This window comes from Leptonychotes weddellii, chromosome 4, assembly GCF_054177405.1.
Source record: "Leptonychotes weddellii isolate Sample4059 chromosome 4, ASM5417740v2, whole genome shotgun sequence".
Classification (NCBI taxonomy): Eukaryota; Metazoa; Chordata; class Mammalia; order Carnivora; family Phocidae; genus Leptonychotes; species Leptonychotes weddellii.
The window spans coordinates 12,887,050-12,900,656 of record NC_138372.1 but is presented as its reverse complement, the minus strand read 5'-3'; the positions used below and the strand labels follow the sequence as shown (position 1 = coordinate 12,900,656).

At 44.8% G+C, this 13,607-nt stretch overlaps 1 protein-coding gene across 9 annotated transcripts in view; it reads left to right on the top strand.

Moving 5' to 3' along the window:
• Positions 1 to 7,765, top strand: part of EMC1 (ER membrane protein complex subunit 1) — a 29,087-nt gene extending 21,322 nt beyond the window's left edge. For 4 of the 9 annotated variants that reach the window (XM_081817613.1, XM_081817606.1, XM_081817604.1 and 1 more), the window contains 5 exons: positions 102 to 312; positions 874 to 958; positions 2,056 to 2,185; positions 2,342 to 2,517; positions 7,675 to 7,765. In XM_081817613.1, the coding sequence (XP_081673739.1) occupies positions 102 to 312; positions 874 to 958; positions 2,056 to 2,185; positions 2,342 to 2,517; positions 7,675 to 7,750 (678 nt within the window). In that variant the 3' untranslated portion in view covers positions 7,751 to 7,765. Of the gene's footprint in view, positions 1 to 101; positions 313 to 873; positions 959 to 2,055; positions 2,186 to 2,341; positions 3,705 to 6,820; positions 7,603 to 7,674 lie in introns of those variants that run through there. The other 5 variants (XM_081817612.1, XM_081817611.1, XM_081817610.1 and 2 more) reach the window with 3 other exon arrangements.
• Positions 7,766 to 13,607: the final 5,842 nt, after the last annotated feature.

The following is a 13,607-nucleotide window of genomic DNA, read 5'->3' as shown; positions in this document are numbered from 1 at the left end:
GGACGTGTAGCTCATGCACGGAAAGAAAGGTGCCTCCCCGCGGCATGCCCCTTTCCAGCCGAGGTGGCAGCTAAGTCCGCAGTGGCCGCCCCTTTCCGCAGTACCAGTACTGGAACTCCAAGGCCCGGCGCAACGAGTTTACCGCGCTGGAGCTCTACGAGGGCACCGAGCAATACAACGCTACCGCCTTCAGCTCCCTGGACCGCCCCCAGCTGCCCCAGGTCCTCCAGCAGTCCTACATCTTCCCCTCCTCCATCAGCGCCATGGAAGCCACCATCACCGAGCGGGGCATCACCAGCCGGCACCTGCTTAGTGAGTGACCAGGGGAGGGTCTTCGGGGTGACAGGCTCCGTAGGGTTGCCACCCTGAAGGACCCAGCTGCAGGTGCATCGCCGGCACAATCCTGTTTTGACCACTAGGGGAGGCTAACGAGGCGGGCTTAATTTCAGCAGGAAAAGATCTTTAGTCCAGCTTTGCCGCCTGTAAGAGATTGACACGACTCTCATTTCTTCCCTTTTTGTTTGTTTGGGAGAGAGTGCATGTGCGCAAGATGGGGGGCGGTGGGGAGAGGGGCAAAGGGAGAGGGACAGAGAATCTTTTTTTTTTTAAGATTTTATTTATTTGCGAGAGAGAGAATGAGAAACAGAGAGCATGAGAGGGAGGAGGGTCAGAGGGAGAAGCAGACTCCCCACTGAGCAGGGAGCCTGACGCGGGACTCGATCCCGGGACTCCAGGATCATGACCTGAGCCGAAGGCAGTCGCTTAACCAACTGAGCCACCCAGGCGCCCAGGGACAGAAAATCTTAAGCAGCCTGCCCACTGAGCGGAGCCGCACATGGGCTCGATCCCATGACCCGGCTTATTTCTCTGCAGTTGGGCTGCCTTCTGGAGCAATTCTTTCCCTTCCTAAGGCCTTGTTGGATCCCCGCCGTCCCGAGATCCCAACAGAACAAAGCAGGTGAGACACTTGCAGGTGGTACTGAAGGCTCTGACCCTAAGGAATGTGACCTGTTGATGAAGTTTGGTCCTCAGCCTGCTGTGTGCTGTCTTGCTGTGCTGGGGGCCGGGGCCAGGGCTGGGAACAAGTCTGATGAAAACCTCTCCCTTCGTGGAGCTTAACATGCTGTTGGGGGAATGAGATGGATGCCACATAAGATAAGCAAGAGAAATGATACCACGTTAGGTATTTGTAAATGCTATGGAGAAAAAATTAAGAAGGGCCCAGGGCTCTGGAGGGGGTGTAACTTGAGAGGGTGGCCTGGGAACGCCCCTCTGGGAAGGTGACTGTGGAGTGAAGACTTGGAGGTGGTCAGAAGCCAGCCTGTGGCTGTCTGGGGGAGGACTTCCCAGGCAGGGGAGAGCCGTGCCCATGCCCTGAGACCGTGGCTGGCGAGCCAGAGGCAGGGAGGAGGGCACACTGGCTGCAGCAGCTGGTGGGAGTGGGGGGACGTGAGGAAATGAGGGCGCTAATGGGGCTGGGTCATGTGGGGAAGCCAGTAGCTTGTCACAGTTAGCATTCAGTTTTGTATTGCCAGCCATCATTTGCATATTTTCTCACCTCCGTCCCGAATTCTGTTCACTTAGGGGTCTGGGGAACTGAGTAGTGTGGGGAGAGAGCAGATCTGTGTTTGCACAGGAGGAAAGGGGGAGTGTGGTTTGGAGAGCAGGGCGGCTGAAACTGGGGAGCGCGTGGGGTGAGCCCAGGGTTTTCCAAGGAGCGTGGACCGAGGTACTCTGAGCCAAGAGCAGGAATTGGCCTAGTGGTTCCACGTGCGGGTTTTAGAATGGCCCTGACTTCCTCCTCTAGTGTGAAATACTGGCTATCATTAGGTTTAGAACAGGGTAGGAATCCAGATCTACCCTCTACACAGGTTTCTTTCTTGTAGCCCTTGCTAACATTCAGCTGCTAAATTTTTAACTACCTGATACAAGTAGACCTTGAAGGAAGATTTGAGGCTAGATATATGGCCTGGAAAGCTCCCGGGACTCAGAAAGGGCAGCCAAGAGATCCCCTTGCCGCAGTTTGGAATGCCGGTCCTGGCTGGTGTTTTGCAGGGAGGAGAACCTGATCCCGTATTCCCCAGATGTGCAGATACATGCAGAGCGATTCATTAACTACAACCAGACGGTTTCTCGAATGCGAGGTATCTACACAGCTCCCTCAGGCCTGGAGTCCACTTGTTTGGTGAGTAGAGCCCCCAGCCAGCATGTGCAGCAGCTGCTCTTGGGTTCGCGCTCGGGAAGCAGCTGAGGATTCTGTTTCCTTTCTGACCAGAGTGTGAGGTCGCGGTGGACCACTGGCTACCTCTCTTACGCACTTCTCGTTGCCTCTGCCTTCCAGGTTGTGGCCTATGGTTTGGACATTTACCAAACTCGAGTCTACCCATCCAAGCAGTTTGACGTCCTGAAGGATGACTATGACTACGTGCTGATCAGCAGTGTCCTCTTTGGCCTGGTGTTTGCCACCATGATCACCAAGAGACTGGCGCAGGTGAAGCTCCTGAATCGGGCCTGGCGGTAAGGACGCAGGACCCCACTGCCGGAGAGCAGAGAGCTCGGGGCAACGAGGGTCAGACGGGGAGCTCCAGCTGCGGTGTGACGGGTCAGGTGCTCAGCTGAGTCGGAAGAAGCTGGACTCTCGTGGAGACTCTTCTCGGGACAGGTCTGCCGCAGCGTCGGTTGCGGAGGGAGGCTGGACTCTCCGCCGGGAATCTCAAAGCATGTCGATGGACTTGCCCTCAGAGTCTGAAGGCCATCGCCCTGTTTGCTTCCTTTGCCCATCCATGAATGTTGTTGTTGCTTTACTAAGTCCCCCGGCAGATTTTTCTCTTTTGTGAGGCCTGCTTCAGTTGATTTTGGTTCGCCTTTTGTGTTTCCCAGCTTATCTAGAAATCTTTCTGACTGTTTCCCTGCCTCATGCTTCAAAGTCAGGAGGGAACTCTTATTGATAACTCCACCTCATAGGTGCTTTTGCTCTTTCACGTCTGGGAGAAAGAAGGTAACATGCTTAGTTGAGGCTTAAAGACGGATCCAGCCTCTCATGGCATGAAAATTTACTTTAAGCCTCTAGTTTGGAGGTTCTCATTCATCAGGTGGGGCCACCCAGTTCTTGCTGCAGTTTATCACAAGTCAGGCGCATCATAGTTTTCTGGTTTGTCAGTCATTGCCCACGCTTTGCACCTAAGGTGTGTCCGAGCCGAGGCCGCCTTAATACTACTGAATTGCCTGAACCTGCAAGAGATTTTAAGGGAGGAGAGACTCTACCCGTTTCACGGTACCTCCTAACCTCTCAGTTCACCCTCAGGCTGGTCTAGTCCTCTTCTGGCCTAGTTAGAGCCAGCCGTCTTGTTTAAGAACTCATTATTTATTTTTTACTTTTAGATGTAAATTTATGAGTGCATCACCACATTTCTACTAAAGTGAGATTTTAAATGTTAACGCTGTAACCTTCGCAACTTTAAAAGAGGGGAGGGCTGGATGGGGGTAGGAAACTGACGTGTTGTGGATGAAGCATTGCCGAGTGGCTGGGCCGTTGTCTCTGTGACAAATGGAAAAAGTCCTAAAAGTTTCCTTTGTGCCCAGATCTGGGGAATGATGGCGTTTTTCTTTCCTGTGAAGGATGAAATGTGCAGAGAAGACCATCTCTAGCATTGTGGGGAGAGCATTTCGATCAGGTGTCTGAATAAAGCAGATGATGAATGGCAGTCCTTTTTTGTGGTGTGGGACTTGGAGGTGACTTCTGCATTAGAGGGGGCCGAAAGCTGTGCAGACACACGGTTTATTTTAGTAGGGAAACATGCCAATTTAATCATACAAGAGTTATTATTATTATTTTTAAGATTTTATTTAAGGCGGGGAGGGGCAGAGGGAGAGGGACAAGCAGAAACCCTGTTGAGCAGGGAGCCTGACACGGGGTTCGATCCCAGGACCCTGAGATCATGATGTGAGCCGAAGTCAGACGCTTAACCGACTGAGCCACCCAGGCGCCCCAAGAGTTGAGTTATTTAAAAACAAAACTTTGAAATCTTTTATGCTGCTGGTAGATGATGCTAGTGGAAGGAAGAAAAATGAGAGTCATTTTATTTGAGTAATAAAATTGTGAAGTTGATCTTAATGAGTCAGTGAGCATCTAAGTAAGTATCTCCAGAAAAAACAGGCATCAATCCTGACTCAAAGCATGGTTTGTTTAAAGTGTCGTGGGAGAAGGGAACATGTACAAGTTAAAAAAGATTCTGCCCTAGTTTTGAGGAAGGCCGGCTGGAGTCTCGACTGTCCTATAGAAGTACATGCAAGCTGCACAACCCCCCAATCTGCTAGATGCTAGTTTTTATTTACCTACGTATGTGCCAGAATCCGAAAGAACAAGCTAAGTGGAGGGAAGTTACCTGCCTTTTTGTAAAAGACCCTGTATTTTGGCTTTAATCATTACCATTTTACTGAAAGTTCTCTCAAAGCAGGTGCATGAAAGAGCCAATGCTAATGGCAGCCATGGTCCTGTGTCCTCCTTGTCATTCCTCTACCTCTCCTCGTCTTAAAGCCACACTTGGTTGACTAGCTTCGCTCAGCCTCTACCTGCGGCTTTTGACCCCGTTGCCTGCCAGTGCTCTGATCTGTTTTCTTGTCTTCCTCTATTTCTGTGCATCTCCCTTGAACCATCTGTTTCCCCCACCTTCACTAATTAGGTTCACTTGGAGCCCCCTGCAATGTTTCACCTAAAAAATTAAGTTCTTCAGTATTTTTTATGTCATTTTTTTTATTGGTTGGTCAGTGTTCAAGATTGTTCGGTGTAAAAATTTTCAGCTAAATAGTGTTTAGTGATTCTCAGTCCCTGTTGGGAGTAATGGAAAATGGTTTGTGGCTTTTGTTATAATTTTCCCCTAGCCTTTGACTCTGCAATGAGTTATTGGGGAATGTGTATGTATTAAATACAGAATTAGTTAGAACATTTGTGGTCAGTAAGAACTTTTAAAAAAAATTCTGATAGATGAGGAGTACCTGGCTGGCTCAGTTGGAAGAGCATGCGACTCTTGATCTCGGGGTCGTGAGTTCAAGCCCCACGGTGGGTGTAGAGGTTACTTAAATAAAACTTAAAAAAAAAAATTAAAAAAAATTTTTTTTGATAGATGACGTTACTCTTTTGGAAGGGGGTTAAATAGTAATGTGTTATGCCCCACCCTCCTTCCTCTTAAAATTGTAAATTTAGTGATTTAATACCACTTTGGGAAGAGATTACCACCTGTTCCCCTCCCCTCCTCCCCCGCAACAAAGAAAGGTGAGTAACTTAACATTGCAGGTAACATGGTTTTACTGTCATAAACTGTGGGTGGCTCTAAGAGACAGCTGACCCTGCCAATTTAATAGCAGAACAAGTTAGAGGTAAACTTTCCTGAAACCCACGTAATGTTTGTTACCAGTCCTCTACAATTTATTTTGCTTACAGTCCACAATTCTGAATTGTGAGTTCACTCCTTTGCCCTTTTTCTGGGGAGTACAAGGCCTAATTCTAGGAGCACGGGAGCACCGTAAAACTGACAGGCATTCCTGTGACCATCTGTTTAGCCATAAATCCTGGTCTGACTCTCTCGTTTTCATTCGAGGATGTTCCTTCTCTCACCAGCTTCAATGATTGTTCAACTAGGTAGCCCCTTGCTTATCTGGCCCCACAGAATAGCTGTGCTATTATTCAGCATCTCACCCGGTCCCAAAAAGCACTGGGCACAGCTGACACAAGGCAAATGATAGACAGTGAGATACAAAGAAAACTAACTGGGTGAAAAGACGGTAACGAGGAGAATAACCAACAACTCAGGAGATGGGTTGAGGCAGATTTGTGGTGGACACCCCCATAATATATATAATCATCTTCAACCTACTTTGAACTCGATCCCTAGATTAAGCCAGGCCAGCAGAGAACTAGCTGTGGATCTAGGCTGAATTTGGGGGTCATATTTTGTCATAGCCCATCCTCAGAAATGGATTTTACAACTTGTATTGAGTCTAAGAAATGTTGCTAAGGGCACTGTTGATCATATTACCTACAGGGCCAATGAGAAATTCCTTTCTGGTCGCAGCATCAGGAATAGTTGTCAGGATCCTAAGTCACTTAAAAAAGTCTCTCTTTCTTGATTTTAAATAGAACATGCTTATTATAGAAAGAGTTAAAATACAAAAATTACTGCGGCCTAGTACCGACATTACTCATATGGGCACTGATAGCCTGAGTTTAGTGTTCTTGTAGACAGACTCTTTAATGGAATCATGCTATTTGTTTTTTTTTTTCAACCTAATGCATTTTGAACATCATGTATTAAAAAAGATGCCTTAAATCCTTTCTGGAACAAAGTATGACAGAAAGAAATACTCAGTTCCTGAAGTATGTGTTTGAGACATTTATTTATTTATTTATTGAAAGATTTTATTTGTCAGAGAGAGAGAGCAAGCACACAAGCAGGGGGAGTGGCAGGCAGAGGGAGAAGCAGGCTGAGCAAGGAGCCCGATGCAGGACTGGGATCATGACCTGAGCCAAAGGTAGGCCCTTGAACCGACTGAGCCACCCAGGCGTCCCATGTTTGAGCCTTTAACGCAAGTCACTTCAACTCTCTGAATGCGTTTCATTGCTTGTGTAGGGGGACGGGTTCACAGTCTGGACGGTGTCCATAACTCAAAAATTTCAGATTTTTTAGTTTCACTGCCCTTGTAAATTGCTATTCTTTGTCAGAGCCTAGCACATACGCTACAATGATCAGAATCATCCCAAGACTGACTGACTGATTTCTGCTCATTTAACATTTTAAGTCCTGAATCTCTTCTTTGTCTATAGGTTATATTTGGAATGCTTTCTTCTCTTCTCCAGATCTGGTGTGTCTCACGTCTAAACTCCAGAAAGCCTCCTCTGTGGATCCCGGCTGCCCAGGATGCCTGAGTTGCCTGGCTGCTAACCACACAGTTGCCCCCACGGAGGCACCCTCGCATTTTATTGTTTCAGTCGTTCTGTGTCTCCCAGAGGTTGTTAAACTGTCTTCTCAACTCCCCACAATCTTAAGCATGAAGCTGCTCCCCGACAAAGAGTTCCCCAAGTGGGTACAACACCTCCTTCATAGAGGACGCCTTAGGACATTTGTCCCCAGTTGTTAAAATTTCTACAGTGCCTTTGGTGACTTAGGAATTGTATTTACTGAAATGCCAAGAGGTAGACCTACTCATCTTTTTCTGGAGGGCCCTGGAACAAGCTCCAACAAACCCTATCTAATACCTAAAACAAATGCTCACAAGATCAATATGGGAAATGAGCTTTACAATACCATAATTTCTGTTTTAAAGGGAAAAGTATTGGGGCGCCTGGGTGGCTTGGTTGGTTAAGCGTCTGACTCTTGGTTTCAGCTCAGGTCATGATCTCGGGGTCCTGGGATTGAGCCCTGCATTGGGCTCTGTGCTTAGCACAGAGTCTGCTTGTCCCTCTCCCTCTGCCCCTCCCCCTGCTCACTCTCTCAAATAAATTTTTAAAAAAAATTTAAAAAGGGAAAAGTATCTTTTTGTTATTATATTGGTATGTACTTATAGAAACAAAATAAAGTGATTACATAGGCTCAAAGTCCAAATAGACTTTGGAAAACTTTTATTTATTTATTTATTTATTTATTTATTTATTTATTTATTTATTTATTTATTTGACAGATACAGCGAGAAAGGGAACACGAGCAGGGGGAGTGGGAGAGGGAGAAGCAGGCCCCCTGCTGAGCAGGGAGCCTGATGCGGTGCTCGATCCCAGGACCCTGGGATCATGACCTGAGCTGAAGGCAGACGCTTAATGACTGAGCCACCCAGGCGCCCTGGAAAACACTATTCTTTGTAACAACTACCTTAATATTCAAAATACTGAGTTATTCCATAACTCAACTCGAAAAGTTGACAACATCCTGTGCACTTTTATTGTGCATAAAATGTAAACTGAGAGATACCATCTACCTTTCAATAACGAAAGAGATGCTGGTACTTTGTATGAACTGCTTCAAATTGATGTAGTTTTGGAATATAGGTGAGGTTGATGGGGTAAGGTCCGGAGCCAACCACCAAGAAAGAATTCTTGAGATGTCTTTGGTGCAAAAAGGTGATTTTATTAAAGCACAAGAACAGGACCTGTGGGTAGAGAGAGCTGCACTGGGGTTGTAAGGAGCGACTGATTATATACTACGGGGTTGGGGGAGGTAAGGAAAAAGGGAGGTGTCTAGAGGACTTTCATATCCTAAAGAAGACCCTCAGGATCCTGGAGATCTTGCTATTATCAAGCTAAGTTTGTTTTTCCCTCTAGCAAAGCATTAAGACAGTTGGAAGTTTCCTGGATAAATGTCACACAAATCCCACCCAGGAGTGGGAGGTGGGTCGGTGGGGGGTGGTCGGGGAGGTTGCAGGGTGTCAGCTTGTGCTTTGCCCTCAGCTAGCCTTCTGCTCCCTCATCAAAATTTGGTCTCCAAGTGCTTTACTTAAAAAGACTAAGAAAAAAAAATTAGTGCCCCAAACAGTAAGATGAATCTTTCCTCAAAACCTTCCCCCATTCTCTATTTTTCAGAGGTCACCACTGAATTATTTGGCATGTGTCTCTCCAGATCCCATAATATTCTGCAACTTGATTTTATCACTTAATGTATCATGGAGAGCTTTCCATATTAGCAATATGGATCTCCCAAGCACTTTTTTTATGGTCACAAGGTTGAAATTCTTAAGTGTTACTCTATTAGCGATTTTTATGAGATCAATCGAATGCTCTTTCAGGCAAGTCTATTTTGTATTCTTTAGACCATCATTCCAGTAAGGATTTATAACGTAAAGGATGTGTGCATACCCTCTTCCACTTAAGGCACTAGAGTGTGACCTTGAGACTGACCTCCAACCAAGAAGCCATTTTTCCACTAGCACTGAGGCTTATGTAAATTTCTGATCCATGATACTGAGAAGGTGCCTTTCCCAGTATACAGACTGATGACATTTAGGAGGGTATCTTTATAAAATAGCCACAGATTTATATGGAAGCACACTCCGTTTACTATTACCTCACACACAATCGGAATGAGTGAAAGTCAATAAAGCAAACTAAAAATTAGCATTTCAAAGGCACGTTTACTCATATAAGTGCCTTTATTCTCTACAGTTTTGGTGATGTATATTCCATGTGCTGTCACACAACAAGCTAGATTAGAAGACTGATAAACCAGAATGCCAGTTTATAGATGACAATGAAGATGATAGCTGTGAAAAGGAGAATACTTATGTCTGCTAGTTGGAATGCATATCCTATAAAAAAGCTTATATAATAAGTTAAAATGCTATTATAAGCTTGTTTGGTTATTCTGGAGTTAGAATAGAGGATGTGATATTATACACATGGTTTTAATGATAGGCATGCTTCTGCTATGAGACCAGAATGTTCATGTCTGCTGACCAGGACAGCTCCCATCCCCTGTCCCCTAACAGTGCTAAAAGATACAGTACAATCATTTGACTCCACTTTTTCTAGACTTTTAAGTATACTTCTTTACTTCTGCTAAGTGCCTGCCACATATGTCATTATATTCAAATCATGTTTTCCTAATCACAAAGTATTTACAAACTGGTTTTTTAAACTTTTTATTTTGATGCAATTTCAGACTTAGAGAAATGTTAAAAGAGTAGTACAAATAATTCTCAGATACCCTTCACTCAGATTCCCCAGATATTAACATTTTTCCACATTTGATTTATCCGTCTCCCTCCTATCTCTAAATCTGGTGGTCTAAAATTTTGCTGAGTGTAAATCCTAAACGATGGCAATGGTAGGTCTGAGGACTACAAAAGTCATTTTACAAAACAAAACTCTTCTTCTTTTTTTAAAGATTTTATTTATTGGGGCACCTGAGGACTGGGACTCGATCCCAGTGGGGAGTCTGCTTCTCCCTCTGCTCTTGCTCTCTCAAATAAACAAGTAAGATCTTAAAAAAAAAAGAGAGAGAGAGTGAGCAAGGGGAGGAGCAGAGGGAGAGAAGACAAGCAGACTCTGTGCTGAGTGCGGAGCTCAACGTGGGGCTCAATCCCAGGACCCTGAGATCATGACCTGAGCTGAAATCAAGTCGGTAGCTTAACCAACTGAGCCACCCAGGTGCCCCTAAAACAAAACTCTTCTGATATATTTGCGATCTTATGTAAATTATTTAGGTTAAGCTGAATTAGTGTATCTAAGCTTCATTTTGTAGAAGTTTGGCAGTCAAGCTTTTATTAATTAATTCACATTGGCTGTTACTGAACAGTATTGCAAATTTGGATGTTCACCTTATAATTTTAATCATTTCAATTGTGCTCTTTTCTTCCTCAGTTTCCTGTAAGTCTTGCTTCCTGCTATTCTGTAAAACTGACCTTCTATTCTAGTCCCTGCACAATTGCCAAAATTGCAAGAAGGCTGCAAGGCACATTTTCTTCTTTGTTTTAAATTCATACCATATAAAATGCAGTATTATGAGAAAAATAATCAATACTTGTGGATTACAAATGACTATCATATTACTAAATTAAATTAGGCTTCTAATCTATTTCCTTATATTATTTTTTTAAAAAGATTTTATTTGTCAGAGAGAGCGCATGCGCACAAGCAGGGGGAGCAGCAAGCAGAGGGAGAAGCAGGTTCCAGGCTGAGCAAGAAGCCTGACATGGGACTCGATCCCAGGACCCTGGGATCATGACCTGAGCCGAAGGCAGACACCCAACTGATTGAGCCATCGAGGTGTCCCTATTTCCTTATATTACTGATGTAAAAAAAAAAAAAAAAAATCTCCCTTCATTGTGAGTTACCAAAAAGGAGCTGCTTTCCATTAGGAGTTTCCATAAAATATGCACTATTGGTTCTTATAAATTTGTAAAAGCTCGAGAACAGATTGATTTCTGTTGGCCCCTGGGAGTTAATACCTGTGGTTTATTCAAGTAATGAATAACACACAATACCTACTAGGATTTATTTCATGCAACTCTTATCAGATGGAATTTTTTTGAAATAAAAACTGCCAATATTTCTGGCTTTGAGGTTTGTGGAGTGACAATGACCTCTTGTTTTCACTTTATTTTTTTAAAGAGATTTTTAAAATTTTATTTATTTATTTAAGGGGGGGAGGGGTGGAGGGAGAGTGACAGAATCTTAAGCAGGCTCTACACTGAGCACAGAGCCTGATGGGGGGGCTTGATTTCATGACCCTGAGATCATGACCTGAGCCAAAATCAAGAGTGGGACGCTTAAGTGATTAAGCTACCCAGGTCCCCTTTGTTTTTAGATTGAGGTATAATTTTTAACTAACGTGAATACATCGTAAGTATATAGTTGAATGAATATTGTGTGTATATTCATGTAACCCTGACTCCTGTCACGATATAGAACGTTTTCACTCCCTGCCGGTTTCTCCACACTTCCTCCTAGTCTGAATCCCCACTTGAATACCATTCAGTCATGGCTGCTTAATTTTTTTCTTTCACTGCATTTCTTGTAATATGATCATATCATGTCTCTCTTTTGTAAGTTTTAAAATTTTAGTTCCTTCCCCAGCCACTTGGGCTATTAGAAGGAAACGAATACTTTAAATCTTCAGTTAATAATTCATAAAAATTACTCTTTAGTTTCTATCTTATTTTCTGGACTAGAGTATTAGAAGCTTGTGTTTCCTCTAGAAGTCTTTTTTAGTCCCCATTTATTGTGTTCCTTTCTTATCTAAATTTAGAATGTAGAGGGGCACCTGGATGGCTCAGTTGGTAGAGCATGTGACTCTTGATTCCATGGTCCTGAGCTCAAGTCCCACGTTGGGAGCACAGCTTATTTAAAAAAATTTTTTTTAGAATGCAGATGCCATTCCAAATCTTTGTAGCAACATAAGAACAAATCTCCAATACTGGAATTGATGTGGTATTTATAAAGAAGGATCTTTTTTTAAAAAAAAATATTTATTTGAGAGAGAGAGAACAATAAGGGGGAGCAGCAGGCAGAGGGAGAGGGAGAAGCAGGCTCCCCACTGAGCAGGAAGCGGGACACGGGGCTAGATCCCAGGATCCTGAGCCGAAGACAGATGCTTAACAGACTGAACCACCTAGGCACCCCTGTAAAGAAAGATCTTAACCTGGATTGCTTTCTCCAAATCTATGAGCCAGAAATATTAAAAAGTTATGTTAGTTTACATACAGGAGCAAATTTCCCTGTGATATTCTGCATTTGACTTTTTTACTCTCTCTCTTCCAGCCACAGGTGGAGGGGGAAGGAGGGGGGCAGGAACATTTGATCTTCTATTATTTCCTGAAACCTTTCCAAGAGAACCTCTGCAGATTAATTTTGTCCTTGGGTAAAATAAAACGAATGTCCCAAGAGCCACTCTAAAATTTTAAGCCTTCTCCTTTAGGCCTGGTTCAGTATCTTAAACTAGTGCAATAATTACTGTGTTATGGAAAGGCTTCTTTCTCCGTCTTTAACTTTTTGTATTTTTATGTTTAAGAAACTTGCTGTTGTCATTATTATCCCCTGAGAAAATAAAGGAAAATCTCCACAGTTATTATTAAAGACACGTTTTCCTCCAAGAGTAGCAATACCTTGACTTTCCTCGAAGAGTCAATACCTTGACTGCATTTTATCCCTAATGTAAAATAGCTCTTTTCTTACTACAAGTGCAAATCGATCATCAGGTACCAATTTATTAATGAGTTACGCGGGTAACAAAAGGAGGTCCTCCAACACTTGGGGAAGAATTTCAGGGCTTCAGGGTTATCAAACCGTCCACAGTTCTTGCGAAGATGTCTTTATTTAGGCGGGCTGTGGGTCACAGGGCCTAGGGCTTGACGTCCTCCACTGACGCACCTACCACCCCCCAAGAATGTCTTCGAAGCACGCATACCTTTCCTTGAGTCAACTGTCAAGTCAAACTGCTTTTCCCTCTTAGATCTGGAACCCAGATCGATATATCGGCAAAAAGCCCGTTATTAAAGCTAACATTCTTTCTTTGCTGGTAGAAAAACGGGGAAAACACAACCTGCCGGGACAAATTGCAGAGAGCAATGTAAAATGCGAGCTGGTAGTGAAGGTAATGAAAACACAAGAGGGATTTGGGCCAGAATTAAGTAAGACTAGTGACTGTCATAGCGAGAGGTGGCGTGGGGAGTAGAAAGTTTTGTAGACTATGTACGCTGTGGTATCACTATTGTGGGGGGCACTCGGGAGAGGAGGAAGCGGGTGAGTGATCGGAATCTCGTCCTTAGCTGTCTCGGGCCGGGACCATTACATGCGCAGATGCATAGCCTGTTCCGCTGTCCTGGTCTTGCCAACTTCAACCAAATCCCAACTCACCTTTCCCCGATGCCCCGAGGCCCCATCGCTCCCACCTTCAGGAACGACTCCCAGCGCGCAGGCGCTCCCCCGCCCTCCTCCGAAGGCGTAAATCCTGCGCAGGCGCAGCTCCTCGGGCCGGTCTCCGCGCCGCACCCCGCCGCGCTTCTCCTGAGAGCTGAGGGAGGCCGCCTTGCGCTTCGCGTGTTTTGCCCGGCGACTGCGTCGCGCAGTCTGACGCGCAGATTGCGTCACTTCCGCCCCCTCCCGGGAGGCGGTGCTGGACCGGTGG